Source organism: Dreissena polymorpha, chromosome 12 (assembly GCF_020536995.1).
Source record: "Dreissena polymorpha isolate Duluth1 chromosome 12, UMN_Dpol_1.0, whole genome shotgun sequence".
Taxonomy (NCBI): Eukaryota; Metazoa; Mollusca; class Bivalvia; order Myida; family Dreissenidae; genus Dreissena; species Dreissena polymorpha.
Genome location: NC_068366.1, coordinates 69,572,339 through 69,593,686, shown reverse-complemented (window position 1 = coordinate 69,593,686; position 21,348 = coordinate 69,572,339). Strand labels below are relative to the sequence as shown.

Sequence of the window (21,348 nt, the reverse complement as noted above, 5' to 3'; positions counted from 1 at the left end):
GGTATGCAACTAAAGGTAAAAATGTTTTCAGCCGTGTTTTGGCATCCGGCATGTCAAATATTTTTTTTATTTGATAGTTTTCAAAAATTAATGTATTTGGTATGACCACGTCACGTGTTTCTTCACAACAATAGCTTAACGTTGTTATAAACGATAATATATTTAATTTGCTTGGATGCGCACTACATTTTTTATTCTTTAGATGTAGTCTGTATTAGATTGCTTTCCATTCAAATTATGCTAGTGATTTCCATCCCTTCATTTGATCATCAAGCATTTGTCATTCCTTTTTTTTTGAAAAAAAAATCTCCTTAAATGAAAAAATAATTTTATCCCCTGTCCTCCCGCAAAAAAAAAACAAACAACTGAATGTTTTGTCAAATAAAGAAGCTCTGTAACGAGGTTAAGATCATTATAATTGGTAAACGCAATCCCAAATTGCAACACATATGTTGCACATGGACTTGTGCATTTTAGACTTTAACGTCCAAAATAAATTAACAAAAAACATCTGGTGTAACCTCCAGACCTCTTTAAATTGCCAGCGCGGTTTGTAAACAAGGAACATTCCTCTTCGCATCATAACATCTTATACCCACGCGCGCACATCTTCATTTGTGTATTTGACAGTTTTTACAAAATTTTAGGCCACGTTGATAATACGGCAGACAGTCTGTCTGTCTGTCTGTCTGTTGATAACAGGAGATAAGGATAACATCGCATCTATCTATGTCGACGGGCTTGCTGTGTAATAGGCGATAACAAACTCCATGAAAATCAAATGCAGCTATCGGCGCAGTTGCGATTCAAGTCTTCATTTAGGGATCTTATGTTCATGTGAAAGGTAAGCTCTGTTTTGCTTTTTTATTATTTTTTAAATAGTACATGTGAATGTGACGAGAATGTAAGGTATTTTTATTGTTTTTCTTTATTGAACATTTTGCAACCACACCAAGAGTTTCAATTCAAAGTGTTTAAGTAAACAAGTCAATGCAACTATCGTTTTTCTTTTTCTTTTTCAAAGTATTCAATTGTGCGTAAAATATATATATATATATATAAATATATACATTATATATAATATTAAATAATTATGTACCTAAAGGACCAAAATGCAATAAAAGTTGATTGTATTATTATCAACTATTTTAGCTCATCTATTTTTTGAAAAAAAATTATGAGCTATTGTCATCACCTTGGCGTCGGCGTCTGCGTCGGCGTCAGCGTCGGCGTCAGCGTCGGCGTCAGCGTCGGCGTCGGCGTCCGGTTAAGTTTTGCGTTTAGGTCCTCTTTTCTCATAAAGTATCAATGCTGTTGCATTCAAACTTGGTACACTTACTTACTATCATGAGGGGACTGGGCAGGCAAAGTTAGATAACTCTGGCGTGCATTTTGACAGAATTATGTGCCCTTTTTATACTTAGAAAATTGAAATTTTGGTTAAGTTTTGTGTTTAGGTCCATTTTATTCCTTAAGCATCAAAGCTATTGCTTTCATACTTGCAACACTTACTAACTATCATAAGGGAACTGTGCAGGCAAAGTTATGTAAGTTGACTGGCATTTTGACAGAATTATGTGCCCTTTTTATACTTAGAAAATTGAAAATTTGGTTCAGTTTTGTGTTTATGTTCACTTTATTCCTAAAGTATCAAAGATATTGCTTTCATACTTGCAACACTTACTAACTATAATAAAGGGACTGTGCAGGCAAAGTCATGTAACCCTGACTTGCATTTTGACAGAATTATGTGCCCTTTTTATACTTAGAAAATTGAAAATTTGGTTAAGTTTTGTGTTTAGGTCCACATTATTGCTAAAGTATCAAAGCTATTACTTTCATACTTGCAACACTTACTAACTATAATAAGGGGACTGTGCAGGCAAACTAATGTAACTCTGGTTGTCATTTTTACGGAATTATGGCCCTTCTTTGACTTAGTAACTTTGAATATATGGTTAAATTTTGTGTTTAGATCCACTTTACTTCTAAAGTATAAAGGCTATTTGCTTTCAAACTTCAAATACTTTCATGCTATCATGAAGGTACTGTACCTGGCAAGTTGAATTTTACCTTGACCTTTGAATGACCTTGACTCTCAAGGTCAAATTATTAAATTCTGCTAAAATTGCCATAACTTCTTTATTTATGATTAGATTTGATTGATACTTTGACAAAACAACTCTTACCTGACAAACCACAATAGACTACACCCAAACCATCCCCCGACCCCCCCCCCCCCACGAATCCCCCCCCCCCAAAAAAAGTTGTTTTTTTCTTAAAGATCATCTAATAAATGACCACCACACCCTAACACTATACCCCCCCCCCCACCCCCCAAAAAAAGTTTTTTTAAACATGGTTAAAAAACACATTTAAAAAAAAACATGGTTAAAAAACACAAATATTTTTTTTGTATTATTTTATTTTTTAAATACCGTCCAACCATCCCACCCAAGACTCCCCCCCCCCTACCCCTCCCCCCCCCAAAAAAAAATGACCACACCCCCACACTTTACACCCCACTCTACTCCACCCCTCCCTCCTTTGTGATTGAACTTGAGATAGGTCCCTTCATCTTTAAAAAGAAAAATAGATGAGCGGTCTGCACCGGCAAGGTGGTGCTCTTGTTATATTTATATTAATCAATGACCACATCATATAACGTATAAAAGTATAAAAAAAAGTGTTTGATTCATGAATCACCTTATTAAATACCTTAACATATCATATGGTTTGTTCACATTTTCGCGCTAATTTCAGCATAATTTAATTAATAATATAAATTATTTATAAATATAACGAACACAAGAATCATTCATATTTAAATATGCAAAGAGGATCAATTCGTTTTACATCAAAATTTATACTTTAAGATTTTATTATTGAAATAATGTAGTTTTATTTCCGGTTTTGAGAATTAATGCAACAAACTTATAATAATTTTGACATTCGAATTATGCTCTAAATACTGCATGTGTTTCGTCTTGGTCTTTCTTTCGTTTTACATAGTTATTATGATGGTGATTAAAATTCAATCATTTACTTGTCTTGGCATTTTCAGTGAGAATTTTGGTATGAAAAAAGTATTTCGACTTACTGAGAGATTCAAGCATTTATATCACTTTAATCGTTGTCTATAGTCCATTAGATGGCAAAACTTACAAACTTTTATCTAATTTTAGCGGATTAAATATAGAAAATTATTGTGTTAATAATTCCCAGTATTTTTCTCACCCGCCTGACTAGGGACTACATGTTTACTTTGTGAATTTTATGAATACATGTATGTCTTGCCATCGTTCATCATAGTTAACCAGCAACATAATTAAATGCCTTAAAATATTATATAGTTTGTTCACATTTTCGCGCGCACGTCAGAAAGTTTATAAATTATTTATAAATAAATATAACGAAGACAAGAATCATTCAGATTTAAACAAGCAAATATAATAAAACCAAAAAGCATAATTTTTAATGTAACACGGATTGATACTCTAAATTTAAAGGATATTTTCAGTTAAAGGTGAGCGAAAATGTTGATCATTCTCAGGAAAGATTTTCTTTTTTTATTCGCAACTCATTGATAAAGTTTAAATTAGGATTACAACTGAAAAAATATGCGTTCGCGTGAAATAAAATGGAACAAAAATTCAATGAAATTTATTTTTTCAAGCTATGATGTATGTTTATTGCTTTTTTTAATTGAATATTGAATATTAATGATTCTCCATTTTTAATTCTTAGCAATACATGTATACCTAAAAAAATAATTCAAGAAATGATGCTTGTAATTAATTTATTTTAGCAAATAAATGTTCAAGTAACGACATGAAACATTACTTTTTCAAACAGGTGCCAAACATGGCCCAGACTAGACAGAGTCATGACGAAGCTATCGAGAAGGAAAATCAACCCGGGCACCTGTCACAGCCGCCAGTAGCTTCAATCTCGGTATGGTTAACTTTTTCAAAGAAGCGACGCGATTTTTTGCGTATGATCGTTTAGTGAAAACTACGAAAAATAGTTGCGTTAGGTTCGACCTTTTAATAAACGTTAATACGAAAGTGTATATGTACAACATAAGATGTGACTTCGATAGTAAACATGACGCCGCGTGCATGTTAACGGAAAAATCTCAACGTAATGAATTCCCGACATAGTCCGGGCCTCGAAATAATATCAATTCTAACAACAGTAAACTATAACATGAAATAATGTATAAATATTTTTTAGTATTATTAAATTAACGCAAGTGTCTGCCAATCGCAATATTCACATAAAGTCTCTATTATCACATTATATAAACAGTCTTTAGATATTGTTCTCACATTCATCAATTGGATAAAGTTTCACTATTGGTAGATGCGTGAGTCCATTTTTTGTTTTAACTTTCGCCGAACGAACGAGTCCGTCATTTCCCGGCACGAGTTCCTCCACAATGGCCAAGCGCCACTGCGTCCTCGGGCAGTCATCTTGTATCTGTACGACGTCGCCTACGAATATCGTCTGGTTGTTATTGCCCCGTACTTGACTTCTTTCTCTGAGTGCCGTCAGGTATTCACGGCGCCATCTTTCGCGGAAGTTCTGTATGAGTTGCACTCGTCGAGTACCTTGCTTCACAAGCGACGAAAGATTGATGCGATAACCTGCTGGCAATGTCGCAAGCTCGACAGGAAGTGACGTTATTCGTCTTCCATATAGAAGATGGGCAGGCGTCAGTGTTTCCGGCTTTCCTGGCTCGCCGAAAGAGACGTAAGTAAGGGGGCTGTCGTTGATAACGGCTTCTGCTTCAGAGACAATAGTCTGTAGTGTTTCATGTGTCACGTACGCTTTACCAAGTACCTTCTTTAATACATTTTTGGTGAGACCGATCAATCTTTCCCACCAACCCCCAAACCAAGGGGCTCTTGTAGGAATGAATTTCCATTCGATTAATCGGTTGTTGAATTCATCACGCACCACCGCAGATTCACACAAATCATTCAAATGTCTAGCAGCAGCCGTGAATGTCGTGCCGTTATCAGACATCATAATTTTTGGTGTTGATTTGCGACTACAGAAGCGCCTAATTGCAACCAGGAATGACTCCGCCAACAGATCTGGTACCAGTTCCAAGTGAACGGCTCTCGTACTGGCGCATGTAAACAGACATATGTATGTTTTTATGTCGTTTCCGTTATTGTCACGTACACTGAGAGCTACGGAATAGTCAACACCTGTATACGTGAACGGGGCTACGTCTGACACTCTTGTCCTCGGTTACGGAGGACGGTCTGGTGCTTTGTATAGTCTACCAGAAACCTTTCTGCAGGTCACGCACTTTCGTAATACCGAACGAACGCATGGACGTATAGCTGGTATCCAGTATTTTCCTCTCAGAAGTGTTATAGTTGAGCTGGGTCCGGCATGGTGTAACCGCTCATGTGCCTCCTTGACTACCAAGTGCGTGAATGCATGCTTTGCCGACAGCAACATCGGATGTATCGTCTCTTCTTCTAAGGCTGCATTATGATTGCGTCCACCACAACGAATCACATTGTCCTTCATGAAAAGCTTAAGCTGTTTAACAAGCGGCGATACCTTCTTGTTATATAATAAACACTGGATTTCTTAAGCATATGATGTCATCTGGCAGGTTCGAATACATACTGTTTCAGCTTTTGTCATTTCTTGAATGATCAGCTCTATGCCTGCTGGTTTTCGTCCATTGCATTTTTGGACGATAATGTAATAAATGACCACACCCCCACACTTTACACCCCACTCTACTCCACCCCTCCCTCCTTTGTGATTGAACTTGAGATAGGTCCCTTCATCTTTAAAAAGAAAAATAGATGAGCGGTCTGCACCGGCAAGGTGGTGCTCTTGTTATATTTATATTAATCAATGACCACATCATATAAAGTATAAAAGTATAAAAAGTGTTTGATTCATGAATCACCTTATTAAATACCTTAACATATCATATGGTTTGTTCACATTTTCGCGCTAATTTCAGCATAATTTAGTTAATAATATAAATTATATATAAATATAACGAACACATGAATCATTCAGATTTAAACATGCAAAGAGGATCAATTCGTTTTACATCAAAATTTATACTTTAAGATTTTATTATTGAAATAATGTAGTTTTATTTCCGGTTTTGAGAATTAATGCAACAAACTTATAATAATTTTGACATTCGAATTATGCTCTAAATACTGCTTGTGTTTTGTCTTGGTCTTTCTTTAGTTTTACATAGTTATTATGATGGTGATTAAAATTCAATCATTTACTTGTCTTGGCATTCTCAGTGAGAATTTTGGTATGAAAAAAGTATTCCGACTCACTGAGAGATTCAAGCATTTATATCACTTTAATCGTTGTCTATAGTCCATTAGATGGCAAAACTTACAAACTTTTATCTAATTTTAGCGGATTAAATATAGAAAATTATTGTGTTAATAATTCCCAGTATTTTTCTCACCAGCCTGACTAGGGACTACATGTTTACTTTGTGAATTTTATGAATACATGTATGTCTTGCCATCGTTCATCATAGTTAACCAGTAACATAATTAAATGCCTTAAAATATTATATAGTTTTTTCACATTTTCGCGCGCACGTCAGAAAGTTTATAAATTATTTATAAATAAATATAACGAAGACAAGAATCATTCAGATTTAAACAAGCAAATATAATAAAACCTAAAAGCATAATTTTTAATGTAACACGGATTGATACTCTAAATTTAAAGGATATTTTCAGTTAAAGGTGAGCGAAAATGTTGATCATTCTCAGGAAAGATTTTCTTTTTTTATTCGCAACTGATTGATAAAGTTTTAATTAGGATTACAACTGAAAAAATATGCGTTCGCGTGAAATAAAATGGAACAAAAATTCAATGAAATTTTCAAGCTTTGATGTATGTTTATTGCTTTTTTTAATTGAATATTGAATATTAATGATTCTCCATTTTTAATTCTTAGCAATATATGTATACTTAAAAAAAAATAATAAAGCAATGATGCTTGTAATTAATTTATTTTAGCAAATAAATGTTCAAGTAACGACCTGAAACATTACTTTTTCAAACAGGTGCCAAACATGACCCAGACTAGACAGAGTCATGACGAAGCTATCGAGAAGGAAAATCAACCCGAGCACCTGTCACAGCCGCAAGTAGCTTCAATCTCGGTATGGTTAACTTTTTCAAAGAAGCGACGCGATTTTTTGATTATGATCGTTTAGTGAAAACTACGAAAAATAGTTGCGTTAGGTTCGACCTTTTAATAAACGTTAATACGAAAGTGTATATGTACAACATAAGATGTGACTTCGATAGTGAACATGACGCCGCGTGCATGTTAACGGAAAAATCTTTACGTAATGAATTCCCGACATAGTCCGGGCCTCGAAATAATATCAATTCTAACAACAGTAAACTATAACATGAAATAATGTATAAATATTTTTTTAGTATTATTAAATTAACGCAAGTGTCTGCCAATCGCAATATTCACATAAAGTCTCTATTATCACATTATATAAACAGTCTTTAGATATTGTTCTCACATTCATCAATTGGATAAAGTTTCACTATTGGTAGATGCGTGAGTCCATTTTTTGTTTTAACTTTCGCCGAACGAACGAGTCCGTCATTTCCCGGCACGAGTTCCTCCACAATGGCCAAGCGCCACTGCGTCCTCGGGCAGTCATCTTGTATCTGTACGACGTCGCCTACGGATATCGTCTGGTTGTTATTGCCTTCTTGACTTCTTTCTCTGAGTGCCGTCAGGTATTCACGGCGCCATCTTTCGCGGAAGTTCTGTATGAGTTGCACTCGTCGAGTACCTTGCTTCACAAGCGACGAACGATTGATGCGATAACCTGCTGGCAATGTCGCAAGCTCGACAGGAAGTGACGTTATTCGTCTTCCATATAGAAGATGGGCAGGCGTCAGTGTTTCCGGCTTTCCTGGCTCGCCGAAAGAGACGTAAGTAAGGGGGCTGTCGTTGATAACGGCTTCTGCTTCAGAGACAATAGTCTGTAGTGTTTCATGTGTCACGTACGCTTTACCAAGTACCTTCTTTAATACATTTTTTGGTGAGACCGATCAATCTTTCCCACCAACCCCCAAACCAAGGGGCTCTTGTAGGAATGAATTTCCATTCGATTAATCGGTTGTTGAATGCATCACGCACCACCGCAGATTCACACAAATCATTCAAATGTCTAGCAGCAGCCGTGAATGTCGTGCCGTTATCAGACATCATAATTTTTGGTGTTGATTTGCGACTACAGAAGCGCCTAATTGCAACCAGGAATGACTCCGCCAACAGATCTGGTACCAGTTCCAAGTGAACGGCTCTCGTACTGGCGCATGTAAACAGACATATGTATGTTTTTATGTCGTTTCCGTTATTGTCACGTACACTGAGAGCTACGGAATAGTCAACACCTGTATACGTGAACGGGGCTACGTCTGACACTCTTGTCCACGGTTACGGAGGACGGTCTGGTGCTTTGTATAGTCTACCAGAAACCTTTCTGCAGGTCACGCACTTTCGTAATACCGAACGAACGCATGGACGTATAGCTGGTATCCAGTATTTTCCTCTCAGAAGTGTTATAGTTGAGCTGGGTCCGGCATGGTGTAACCTCTCATGTGCCTCCTTGACTACCAAGTGCGTGAATGCATGCTTTGCCGACAGCAAAATCGGATGTATCGTCTCTTCTTCTAAGGCTGCATTATGAATGCGTCCACCACAACGAATCACAGTGTCATTCATGAAAAGCTTAAGCTGTTTAACAAGCGGCGATACCTTCTTGTTATATAATAAACACTGGATTTCTTAAGCATATGATGTCATCTGGCAGGTTCGAATACATACTGTTTCAGCTTTTGTCATTTCTTGAATGATCAGCTCTATGCCTGCTGGTTTTCGTCCATTGCCGACAATAATCAATAAATCGCAGAACATAGGCAGTCACTTTGATCAGTTTCTGAAACGAACTGAATATTTTCATGTCAATAAATTCTTGCGAGTTATTTGTTGCCATTACTGTTGCCACAGTAACCATGTCACTAGTATGTTGCCACTCAGACCAAGCTTCGGTTGTAGAAAGTCACGTCGGTCCTTTGAACCACAGTTCACTCAAGTGGAGTTGTTATGTTGATAAGCCTCGCGTCAATAAATCGGCGGGATTTTCATGAGTCCCAATACCTCCACTTCCGGTTCTAAGTCAAACTTTGTATTTCTGTAAGTCTGTTCTGAACAAATCGTGGTAGCGTTTTCTTTGATACTAGCCAGTGCAAAACGATCTGGCTATCAGACCACAGGTACTCCTCGGAAAGGCCTGTCTGTTGTATGATATGTTGGCACAGCCGGGCACCTGTCACTGCCTCCATCAACTCCAATCTCGGTATGGTAATTTTTTTTTCAACGGAGCGACGCGATTTTTTGACATCATCAGCGTGGCCTCGAAACCCTTGGAAATGTTTGCTGTCGCACCGTTTGACGACATACCGGCGTCACAGAATACGTGAAGTTTTTTTTTTTCAGCAATGACGTTATGGTTGCCATTAAAGTAGCTACGTCGGAAATTGATTTTGACTGTAGAGTTCAGGTCCGACGCAACATTACGCCATTTGTCTTGTACATAAATTGGTAATGGGCTGTCCCAATTAAATTTCTGTTGCCACAATTCTTGAAGAATAATCTTCGCCCTTACTGTAATAGGACTCAGTAATCCGAGTGGATCAAATAATCGTGAGATTTGTTGTAAAATTGCACGTTTGGTAATCACGCCTTTTGTTTCTATCTGTCTTCCCGCAAACGTCAATGTATCTTCATTACAGATCCATTGCATTCCAAGAATTTTTGTGCAAGTGTCCGTGTCTAGCAATTTCTCTTCGGATGCCTTAGCGCGAAGTTGTTCACTATTTGAGTTCCAAGCACGTAGATTGAAACCTGCCGCTGACATCAGTTTTCTCGAAGTTGAATAAAACTGAAGTAGATCTTGTTCATAAGAGAAACTTGATAACACGTTGTAAACGTTCAAATCTCTTGTCAAATAATTGGTCACCCATTCACTACTGTTTAGTTCAAAATGCATACGAATTTTGGCACTTACAATGAATGGCGAGCACTTTGCACCAAACAGAACAGTACTGAATATATATGTGGTCAGTGAACTGCACGGGTCACTCGGGTCACTCAACCACAGGAAGTGCGTGGCGTCTCTGTCAGATTAATGAAGACCAATTTGTAAAAAACGCCTTCTCAATATCAGTGGCTACCGCATATTTGTGCATCCTGAACCATACCAGAATCCCCGTTAGGTCATTCAATTCAGGTGGGGCGGACATGGGACAGTCGTTGAGGCTTGGTTGGACACGTGATTGGCAAAAACTGCAGTCATATACGATACGTATAGGTGTAGTTACCGAGTCCTTTTTCACTCCATGATGTGGGTTGTAATGCACTGTGTGTACGTCTTGTTGATCTACTTTCTCAATCACACCTCCTTTTAGCTGATCGGCGATTATCTCTCGGTACGTTTTTAACACTTCCGGTTCTTTAGATAATCGGCGTATGGTAGCCTCTCCATGGTAATTTGCCACAAACCGATCATCTTCGAATGAAATGTTGTTGCTCATGTTTTCTTGAAGGTTTACGGATGTACCGTCTGTTGACTCTTCTGAAGATATTCCCATAGACTCAAGCTTCAAAAACTTCTCAATTTCAAATGTACTTGGTGGAGCGCTGATGACATTCATCATGTGTAGGTCATTGGTTCGATGTCCTGATACCGGAAGTGGTCCCATCAACAATTAACCAATCTTCGATTTGACCGCTGTTGGTTCGTTGCCTCTGATTACTCGGTCTCAAATTATATCCCTATAATAATCCGCACCAACCAGAAGCGAAATTTCAAATAAATCGTTGTTGTGTTCCGTGAGCGGGTGGGCTAATTTCAGACCTCTCAGATACTCCAAATGACGTATTTCTGTGGGTATGTTCTGTTATGGCACGGCTATTGTTGGCACTACAAGAATTTCCAGTTTTATCAAATCCCTCGACTCGCTTTTCAGGTAAATCTCGCGTGAAGGTATGGACCGAACCCCTTGTGACATTTCTCCGAACGAAGCCAGAGAAATTGTATCATGTCCGGTAACATGGAGATGTAAAACCCTCGCGAGGTCCTATGTAATAAAGGATCGCTGTGCACCCTCGTCAAGTAAAATGTTGGCGAAAGAACTATGACTTTGAGATAGAACTTCGGCTACAGCAGTCTTCAATAAAACGTTTGTTCTATCATGGGAGGCAGTGTGTAAGATTGCACTGTTGGTCTTAGCCGACTTGAAGGGAATGACTTCCGTTTTCATGAACGAAGCGGGTGTCGTCTTCTTTGTGCAAATGCTGCTGTGGTGTTTACTTTTACAATGTCGACATCGAAATTTAGGTTTGCATTCCGACACCTTATGGTGGTTCAGGCAATTGAAACACAGGTGTTTGCTTTTCACAATGTCAATTCTCTGGTTAATGTCTATAATCTTGTTGCAAACCTGGGGTTGATGATTTTCACTACAAAATGGACATATCGGCGGTTTTACATTACTTTTCATGGGACGGCTTACCTCCCTTTTTGAAGCTGTGATGAATGTCGGGAGATAAAAGTCTTGATCGTTGCTATAGCCGGCGTCTATGATTCTGATTTCCCGCCCGATGGCCACACGTAGCTCCTGAAGCTGCCACTTGTCATCTCAGTAGTTCCTGATAAAGGTGCGTCGCACATCCGGTGTAGCTTCTTCATTATGATTTGAACAAGTAGATCTCCGAACGAATCTTGTGACTGTCCCAGTGACTCTAGACCCCGGATATAGGTTTCCATTTTGTCGTGAAATTCACGAAGACTATGTACAGAATTGCGGGGTGGCGGAAGTTCTAATAATAATGTCATGAAGTTATCAATGATTTTGTGCGTCTGCCCGTAGCGTTCCCGCAATAGTTCGATCGCACTCTGGTAGTTTCTGCCTAACTACCGATCGCCAAAGCTGCGCTCCCTTCGATTAAAGATGGAAGATAAGAAAACTTCTGTACAAACCACCGATTGCCATAGCTGCGCTCCCTTCGATTAAAGATCGAAGATAAGAAAACTTCTGTACATCCGTAAGTGTTGGGTTCTGGTGCACTGCTGAATCAAATGAGTCCCAAAATGTTTGCCACTCGCTAATGTTACCACTGAAGGTAGGCAATGTCAGTTTCGGGAGTTTCGTAGACGCAGTTACGTTATTGGCTCTATTAGATGTTTGGGTTGGAACATGTTCCTTTTCCGGTTGCGTTGAATGTCGTACTTCGCTCGTCGTGAAATGATTTTGATTTTCATCTCTTTGTTCAAATGTTGTCTAACCTAATTTCTTGATTTTTTCTTGATATCTGTGTATGCTCATTTCAAGTTCAATGGAATATTCCTCACTGTCGAATAGTTCAGTTTCTATATCTCCGAGGTCTGCATGGTTGATGATCTTTTTATTCAATCCTCTGATCGTAAGATCTTTCTCTTGAATGATGTCCAGTAGTTTCTGCGACTCGGAGGTTGAAGAAATTTCTTCAAGTTTCTCAAATTGTTTCGCTATTATCCGACGCTGAGCTGCACGCAACGAAATGTGTGTGTTGAGTTGCATTGTGCTTTTAGTCACGGCACCAAAATGTTGCGTATGATCGTATAGTGAAAACTACGAAAAAAAGTTGCGTTAGATTCGACCTTTCAATAAACGTTAATACGAACTTGTATATGTTCAACATAAGAAGTGGCGTCGATAGTGAACATGACGTCGCGTGCATGTTAGCGGAAAAACGTCATGAATGAATGTTGTTGTAGAAGAGGATGTGTTTTTTCCTGGCTTCACCATGTTCATGTTAAGATTTTGTAAAGTTTTCATTGTTTTTGATTCAGCTATTGCCTTTTGTAACCATATATTGTTTATTTTCTTATTAACTGTTCTCTTCCAGTGGTGCTTTTCTGTTGGAGACTCGAGCAAATCGTCTTGATCGCCAAGTTCGCACAGCCAGAATAACTAACGGATGTCTACAAACCAACTAGCGCTCTTGTTGCCCTTTACAGCCAACTGTCTAACAGCTATACGACGTTCCACTGCACTTTCATTTTGTAGACACACAATGTTATACATGATTAGAGCTCTCTTGTGTATCTGGATTTGTACAGGCAGGAGACCACTTATTGAGTAGATTGCAATGTCAGGTGTACTACTAGGTAACACAAATAGTTGCTTGAGTATTCGTTTTTGAAAGGTTTCGAGTTTAACTATTTGTGTCTTTTTAGGTAAGATTACTTCTAGTCCATATAACAGAATGGGAATGATATGCATTTTTAAAATATGTAGAACTGATAGGACGTCCAAACCACCAGCACCATAGAATCCTGACGGCATAAAGCTATATGCTGTTCTTCTTGCCTTTTGAATATTGTTATCGATTCTGTTCCGCTGTAGAACTGATAGTGTGAGATCGTTTCAAACCTAGATGAGTACTGGTATTAGTATTTGTAATTTTATTTCCATATATTTCAAAATCTTCTTCGACTTTCTAGAACTTGTAACCACTTTGAGAGCTTCCGTCTTCGTCTGCTGTAAAACATATCTTTCACAGTTTGCAAATGTTTCGGCCATACTTATAAGAACTGATGTTTCTCCTGGTTTTTCAGAATTCAACGTAACATCGTCTTCACATGCACTTGTGTTACACCTGACATCACCTATAACACATCCTTCGTCCGCCATCTCCAAACGTTTCAGCAGAGGATTGATGTAAATCTTGTATTGGTCAGTACTGGTGATCCCTCCTTGTCTTACACCTTGTAGAACCTCAAAGGGGTCTGATCTTGAATTTGCCCATTACACAACACTAGTTGACTGCTTATGAATACTGTTAAAAATTGTCCAATGTCTATCATTAACGCCAGAGTGATATAACCTGTGTAGTAGGTGATGACGATCCACAACATCAAAAGCGGCTTTTGCGTCGAGGAACATAAGATCAATGTCCTGTCCGTTATCTTTATACTCGCGGGAAACCTCCTCGACTATCAACGCTGAGTGAAGTAATGAGGTTTTGGCAGTGAACCCCCGTTGGAAAGCACTCTGTTTGTTTTAAAGAGTTGGAACAAGTTGTTGTTTTAGAACTATTTCAAGAATCTTTTCTATAACAGGTAGCACGGTAATTCCTCGGAAGTTACTAGCGTCATTCATAGAACCCTTATTTTTGTATACCGGTGTTACGATACCGATTGTCATACACTCAGTCACGTATCCAGATGACATGATAGAATTCAAGAGTTCCAAAATCACATTTTGTAGAATAGGGCCTCCATTTAGAACACATTCAATAGATAGCCCATGGTAGTCGGGTGCTTTCCCGCGTTTTATTCCCCGTATTGCCCTTTGAAGTTCCTCAAGAATAATTGGCTGTATTTCTGTTTCAAAAACTATATCGCTTTGAGGTTACACTCTTTGATTACTGTTTTGTGATATTCATTGTCAAAATTCGGATTGTCTGAATGTTCTGCTAGCGCTTTGAAATGCTTCTTGAAACCATCACCTATCTTCTCGACTCCTGTAAAATTTCAGCATTTACAATCGCATTTTGTTATTTTGCTGAAATGACGTTGCAACGTCAAATGACTTCACGAAATGTAAACAACATTAGGGATTTATCATTATGTTTGCCTACATATTTGTTTAATTTGCTCATTTAAAACCATGTGATAAAAAAGATCTGACACTCGTTGTCATATCATACCATATTTTGTTAAACTCGTCCAGGACATGCGTTAGTAAGCTCGCCAAAGGCTCGCTTACTAACAAAATTCCTAAACTCGTTTAATAAAATATGGTATGCTATGACAATTCGTGCCAGATCCTATATATATTATACAGTTAAAATTAAAATAATATAGTTTAATCGCCGGCTTTGAGAATTGATACAACACACTTATAATCAGTTTTACATTCGAATTATGCTCTAAATACTGCATTTGTTTTGTCTTGGTCTTTCTTTAATTTTACATAGTTATTATGATGGTGATTAAAATTCAATCATTTTCTTGTCTTGGCGTTCTCAGTGAGAATTTTAAAATGAAAAACGTATTCCGACTCACTGAATGATACATACAGAATATTACGCTAGTCAATTGTTCCATGTGTTGGAAAACTAGCGAGTAGCATAATATTTCTGGAATTATTCCTATGCAGTTGTATTTTACCGATTGATACAATTTGTATTTTTGGGGAGCATAAAGCAGGTATATAATAAAAGCATTTATATCACTTTAATCGGTGTCTATAGTCCATTAGATGGCATAATTTACAAACTTTTATCTAATTGTAGGCGATTAAATATAGAAAATTATTGTAATAATAATTCCCAGTATTTTCCTCACTAGCCTTACTAGGGACTACATGTTTACTTTGTGAATTGTATGAATACAGATATGTCTTGTCATCGTTCATCATAGATAACCAGTAAACAAAGCGAAGATAAATGGCAGGAGCGTAAATAGTATCGTTACTGCTCATATATGCTAAGGGACAACTAATCAATGAGAAAAAAAATGAATGTGAGCTGTGTAAGATCGTGACACATTTTCAATCGTCCACTTTTCCGCTTAACTGAATATTTGCTCAACAGAGACTTCATGTTAACGAAAAAGACCATTAAAGCGGAAAGTCGTCCCCGATAAGCCTATGAGGACTTCACCTGCTTATCTGTCACGACACTTCACGCAAATGCAAAGTCCCGTTTTCCCGTTTCGCTCATATGCTTTCATAGTTTACAACTTATCGCATTCCACCTTCCAGAAAATGGCTGAGCAGCCCAACATCTACGTTGGTATGCGCAACTTCATCCACCAGTTGATGGACGTCGCCTTGGTGATGGCGAACGTGTCCCAGCTAAAGACTCTCCTCTCATTGGAGAACAAGGACAAATATTACTACCCCATATTCGTCTTCATTCTAATGTCCATCGGTCTACAGGTGAGTACGTTCGCCACAGTTTTTTTGCGCCAGCATGTGTATGACTAACAAGATAAGTATTGATGCAAAGCATTAAAGGGCGTCGGGAATTTCAGTGTAAAAAGGCATTCAATGAAGTTACATGGAACGATTTTTTTTCTACTGTAAATATGAATATATTGGCCGATTATTTTAAACAAAATAGAAAAAGATACTGGTATAACCATTATCTATAATTTTGTGTAATAACCCCCAAATAACCATTATTTATGATGTTGTGTTATAACCCCCAAATAACCATGATCTATGATTTTGTGTTGTAACTCCCAAATATTTCATAGTTCATTTTATTTACATTGGTTTCCTTTTTTACTGGCATCCGTGTGTAGTTTTCATTAACGGAACAGAACTGTGTAGGTTTTAAAAATCTGCTTCATCTTGTAAGCGTAATTTAATATTTTTCTCAACTTCAAGGGGAGATGATTCTGAACTTATTCTTACGTTGCTCATTTACGATAGGGGTTGAGTACTCATTGATATGAAAACACTGTAAAAGTTTGAAAAAAAATGAATGAAAACTGTTAATTGCATAAAGAAGCTGCATTTCACAATAATTTGAAATTCAGTAAAAGATCATAATAGATATATTGCTCCGATATTCATCATTTTCAATAGGGTTCAGTAATACTGATATAAAAACACTTAACAAGTTTGGAACGATTCAGACGAAAGTTGTGAAATCTTTTAAACAAGTGGAAATTGTTTATTTTGTCAAATTTAATAGAAAAAAATCTGGACTTATTGTCCCGATGTTTTTCATTTATTGATAAGCGGCTGCTTCCTTTATCGCAACTCATTGTTACAATCAATAATATGTGTCGCCCTTCGGGCTATATATGTGGTAGGGATAGTACTTAGGGCCTATGATAGACAACCATAAAAATACATGGATAATAGATGTGTTGATTGCATTTATTTGTTAATATAAAAACACGTGTATTTTTTATAAGATATTTAAGTGATGTAAGAACTTTTAATTAACGTTGTCACCACGCGGCATCCATTAATTTTAATAAAAATGTCCAATTGTAGTAAAATGGATTTTAAAATGTCTACATAAAATAAACCTTTATTATATTAATTAACCTGACTGAAAAAAATTGTCAGCCGCCGAACTGTTCCGTTCGTGCCGGAACCCGGGATTGAACCGGGGGCATTTAGATGATTGTTGCGTAAACAACTTCAGTCTAACGCTCTCCCAACTGAGCTATTCCGGCTGACATCATTTATGTACTGCTATTTGGTAAAGTTGTGTATAGCGATCGTTATTATATGTCTATTAATAAACTAATACATTGTACGTTTTCGTACCACTACGCCTTCCAATAAACTTGCTTGCGCGATAGGTCGTCAAATATGGTACTGTATTGATTATCAACTAAATAAGCAAATTAGAAAAACCACAAAATAAATATATTTTGATTATGTTTTGTTTTTATACAAAACCAGAAAGTTTCGCGTAATTGCCCAGTCTCTGTGATCTTTCCCCTGTGATCAGTTGTGGATCAGTTATTAATTAAAACAATTAGCTTTGCATTATTGGCAATAAATGTTGTAATAAATGTGATAGGCACAAATGCAGTACTTATTTACACTAATTTACACAAAAAATCACCACTATGCAAGATATTCTTAAAACAAAAATATATACATTGATCCGTAAAATAACTTCTCCTCCCATAAGCGAAAACAATGCATTACATACTATAAGCCGCTCTCCAGAGCGACGCCAATCACTACAATATACGAGGATTTTTTAATGGATTGCAAAATACGCAATTATGGCTAAAGAACTATACATGAATAATAATCCATCTTTTTGAGCATAGACGAATTGCTGATTTATTGAAATGTTTGTATTCTAGGATGGTTAAATACGTTATATGATTAGTTTTACATATTATTTAGTGTTTTAGTGTTGCTTACTCGCCGCCACACGACTTGACGCTCAGGGTTCGATCTCACGTTGAATACGACACGTAACGACATGATTCTACTTTATATAGCACAATAAGACTTGACACGCTACGACCAACAATGCACTGATAGCATATGTCTTGTCCCAGGACATATTCACGATCTGCGTGCTGATGATCTGGTCCATAGAGAAGAAACTGGACGAGCACAAGGCCGACCACAACGCCCACAAAAACGACCGCCGACAGCGCCTGATTGAGGAGCGCCTCGACAAGTTCTGCAATATCCTGGTGCTGCTCATCATCGTGTCTAACGTATTCATAACCGCCTTCGGCGTGGAGCCACGCGGGGGCGGGGACAATGAGGGCAAAGTTATGAGTGTTGTTGGTTCTGGCACGCAAAATGGGACCGACGCGGCCGCTGCGGGGAAAACTTAGGACATAGGTTGCTGCTGTTGTGTAATATTATTTCTTATTCATATGCAGTTACGAGTTTTTGTTATGAACAAATAAATTCAAATGCAACGAAGCAAAAGGTCATTTTGACACTGTAACATAAAGTAACAGTTAAATTACAAATTACGATATCGGTTAATGTACTGTATTGTGTACTGTTGTTAGTTGGATTTGGAAAAATTTGACGTTTAATCACAAAATTGTGTCGGACGTTCTTATGTGTTCATAGATGTGTACATACCCATTCAAGTATTCATTGTAATGCAGAATAAAATAAATTATATGATTTGATAAGCATCAAATATACTTGTGCATGTGTAGAAACCCTAAGTTTTACATTTACAAAAACTAATTTAACAAAGGGGGAAATTCGTGCATTAAAGACTTTGCGCGGTTACGTTAAAGGGATCTTTTCACGGTTTGGTAAATTGACAAAATTGAAAAAAAAGTTGTTTCAGATTCGCAAATTTTCGTTTTAATTATGATATTTGTGAGGAAACAGTATTACTGAACATTTACCATGGTCTAAAATAGCCATTATATGCATCTTTTGACGATTTAAAAACCTTAAAATAATAAAGCGTTGCAACGCGAAACGATTGAATAATTTGGAGAGTTCTGTTGTTGTCGTTTAAATATGTGAAACTACGAAGATTGCTTATATAACCTATAAAATACGCCTCTTATGTACGCTTTGCAGGATAGCTCAGTGGGCTAGTGCGTTTACTCCAGGATTCCGGGGTCACTAGTTCGAGCCCTGCTATGGCCTACTTTTGTTTTCCTTTTTTAAATTTTATTTTTGATTTTTTACTGGAGTTTTTAAAATCCAATGTTTACATTTATCAATATAAAGCATTTAATGACAAACTTCAAAACACGCAAAAATCTGTGAAAAGGCCCATTTAATGGCAAAAACTTGTATGTTTGCCCCATTGCCTAAAATGGTGATAAAGAAAACCCGGACAATCATTTCGTTTCATATTTTCTTATTCCTTGTAACATTTTATTATAGGTAAAATTGGTAATAGAATTGATGCTATGAATTAAATTAACCACCTTTCGTATTTAACTAGGACTTAGTGGCATGGTAAGCTACCACTGTTATAAGCACACTTAAAGGGGCCGTCCAATAGATAAAGCGTCGTATCAACGCGAAACGATATTTTGTGAAACTACGAGGATTGCTTATATAGCTAAATCAAAGCGCTGAAGGCACTGTATGTGTTTGCTGTTGTATAAGTTTAGACGCAACTCAGTTATAGCTTTTTATATTGCAAGTTTTAAATGAACACAACCCATTCAAATTTATAAAGAGTGTGTCTTAAAGCACAGGTCCAGATATGTTTTGTTTTAATCACTAATAAAAAATATAATTTTAGCTTCATTTTGGGAAAACAGAGCTTAATGCATATACATACATTGTCATCCCAGTACCTGAGACTCTCTTTAAACGAAAACATTATAAAATCAGAAAGGTCGCCCTTGATTAGCTTGTGCGCATTGCACAGGCTAATCAGTATGCACAGGCTAATCTTATTTGACATGCATTAAGCCCCGTTTTCCCTGAAAGCAGTCAATATGTACAGATTTCAATGATAAACACTAGACTGGCCAATCTCGTCTTACAAGCTGTTAAACACTATTAATCATATACACCCACTGCAGTGTACCAGTGGTGAACTATAAACATTTGGTTTTCCTAGCAGCCGCTCATAGCATTTGTCGTCTGCTGCAACAGGCAGTGGTTGTCTTTCCATAGCGTAGCCAAGGCTTCTCAGCATATACCGATTTGCAAAATATATATGCTCTGTAACATTAATGTGAGCTATCGCCAACACTTAAAATACATCCGCTCTTAACATGAGCGTGGATGGTCGAGTGGACTAGGCGGGAGGCATTTTACTCCAGGAAACCAGGGGTCAGTGGTTCGAGCCCTGTTGAGGGTTACTTTTTTTACTTTTTTTTAATTTGTATTCTTTTTTACTGGCGATTTTAAGTTCAAATGTTTAAATTTATCAATATAAAGCATTTAAAGCATTTAATGACAAGCTTCAATACATGCCAAAATCTGTTGGACGGCCCCTTAAAGTGTCCAACGCATCTTTAATAGTTGCGTTCGATGTTTCGTGTTAGGTATTATAATTCCTACTAGTAGAGGTCGCAGTAGTACGTCATCATATTTTGTTAATTTAAATAGCCGTGACTTTTACACGATTCAACAACCCATATGCTATTTAAATCGATGTTTTCACTCAGTTAAATACGAATATGTATTAAGTTGCACATATATGTCTTAGTTCGTTCACGTTTTAGTCGGTGAAAACTGATTTCCTTTTGAGGAACACTTACATTTACCGTGATTCATTCACCTCATATGCACTCCTTAGAGATCGCTTCATGAGAACTAATTATGTATGAACACGAATTGTAATATTGTATAAGCCTCGCGCTTGGAAAAGCCGACTTAATGCATGTGTAGTTTGCGTTATCATTCTCATCATGTTCTGCTATCTTTTACCATAAAACCAAGTACACATCCGGTTATTTCTTTACTATAGCAAGAAACTAATTTCAAACGTTTGTTTTATACGGCGAAACGATGACTATTGTTTATTCCTTGTAAAGATACTGATAAAAGAATCGGCCCTAGATGTAATGAGTTGATGAAGTAACTATGTTTATTATAAATGTCGCTGCGGTTGCTGTTGTAGCAGTAGTAATTGAAATTTAAGTAGTGCTGCCGCTTATCAGTCATGAATGTTTAATGGAACGACACGCAAGTGTACTGATTGCACGTTTTTCGTTTTCAGCTGACATTATGTCCCATTGTTTTTGTAAAATTATTATGTAAAGCAAATAAACAATATACATCAGTAAACAAAAGCAA

The 21,348-nt window shown here is 37.2% G+C and overlaps 1 protein-coding gene and 1 non-coding gene across 3 annotated transcripts; one reads left to right on the top strand and one right to left on the bottom strand.

Moving 5' to 3' along the window:
- The first annotated feature begins 555 nt into the window (after positions 1-555).
- On the top strand, positions 556-21,348 carry LOC127854055 (ninjurin-1-like). 2 transcript variants are annotated; one of them, XM_052388994.1, is made up of 5 exons: positions 556-844; positions 3,856-3,954; positions 7,089-7,187; positions 15,874-16,050; positions 18,156-21,346. In XM_052388994.1, the coding sequence occupies exons 2-5, from the start codon at positions 3,865-3,867 to the stop codon at positions 18,441-18,443; spliced, it is 654 nt and encodes a 217-aa protein (XP_052244954.1). In that variant the 5' UTR covers positions 556-844; positions 3,856-3,864; the 3' UTR covers positions 18,444-21,346. The 2 variants fall into 2 exon arrangements, with proteins under 2 accessions (XP_052244954.1, XP_052244955.1); XM_052388995.1 differs by lacking the exon at positions 7,089-7,187 and having other exon boundaries at positions 18,156-21,348.
- On the bottom strand, positions 17,217-17,306 carry Trnaf-gaa (transfer RNA phenylalanine (anticodon GAA)). Its single transcript is given in 2 exon segments — positions 17,217-17,252; positions 17,270-17,306. It is a non-coding gene; the product is annotated as a tRNA-Phe (tRNA).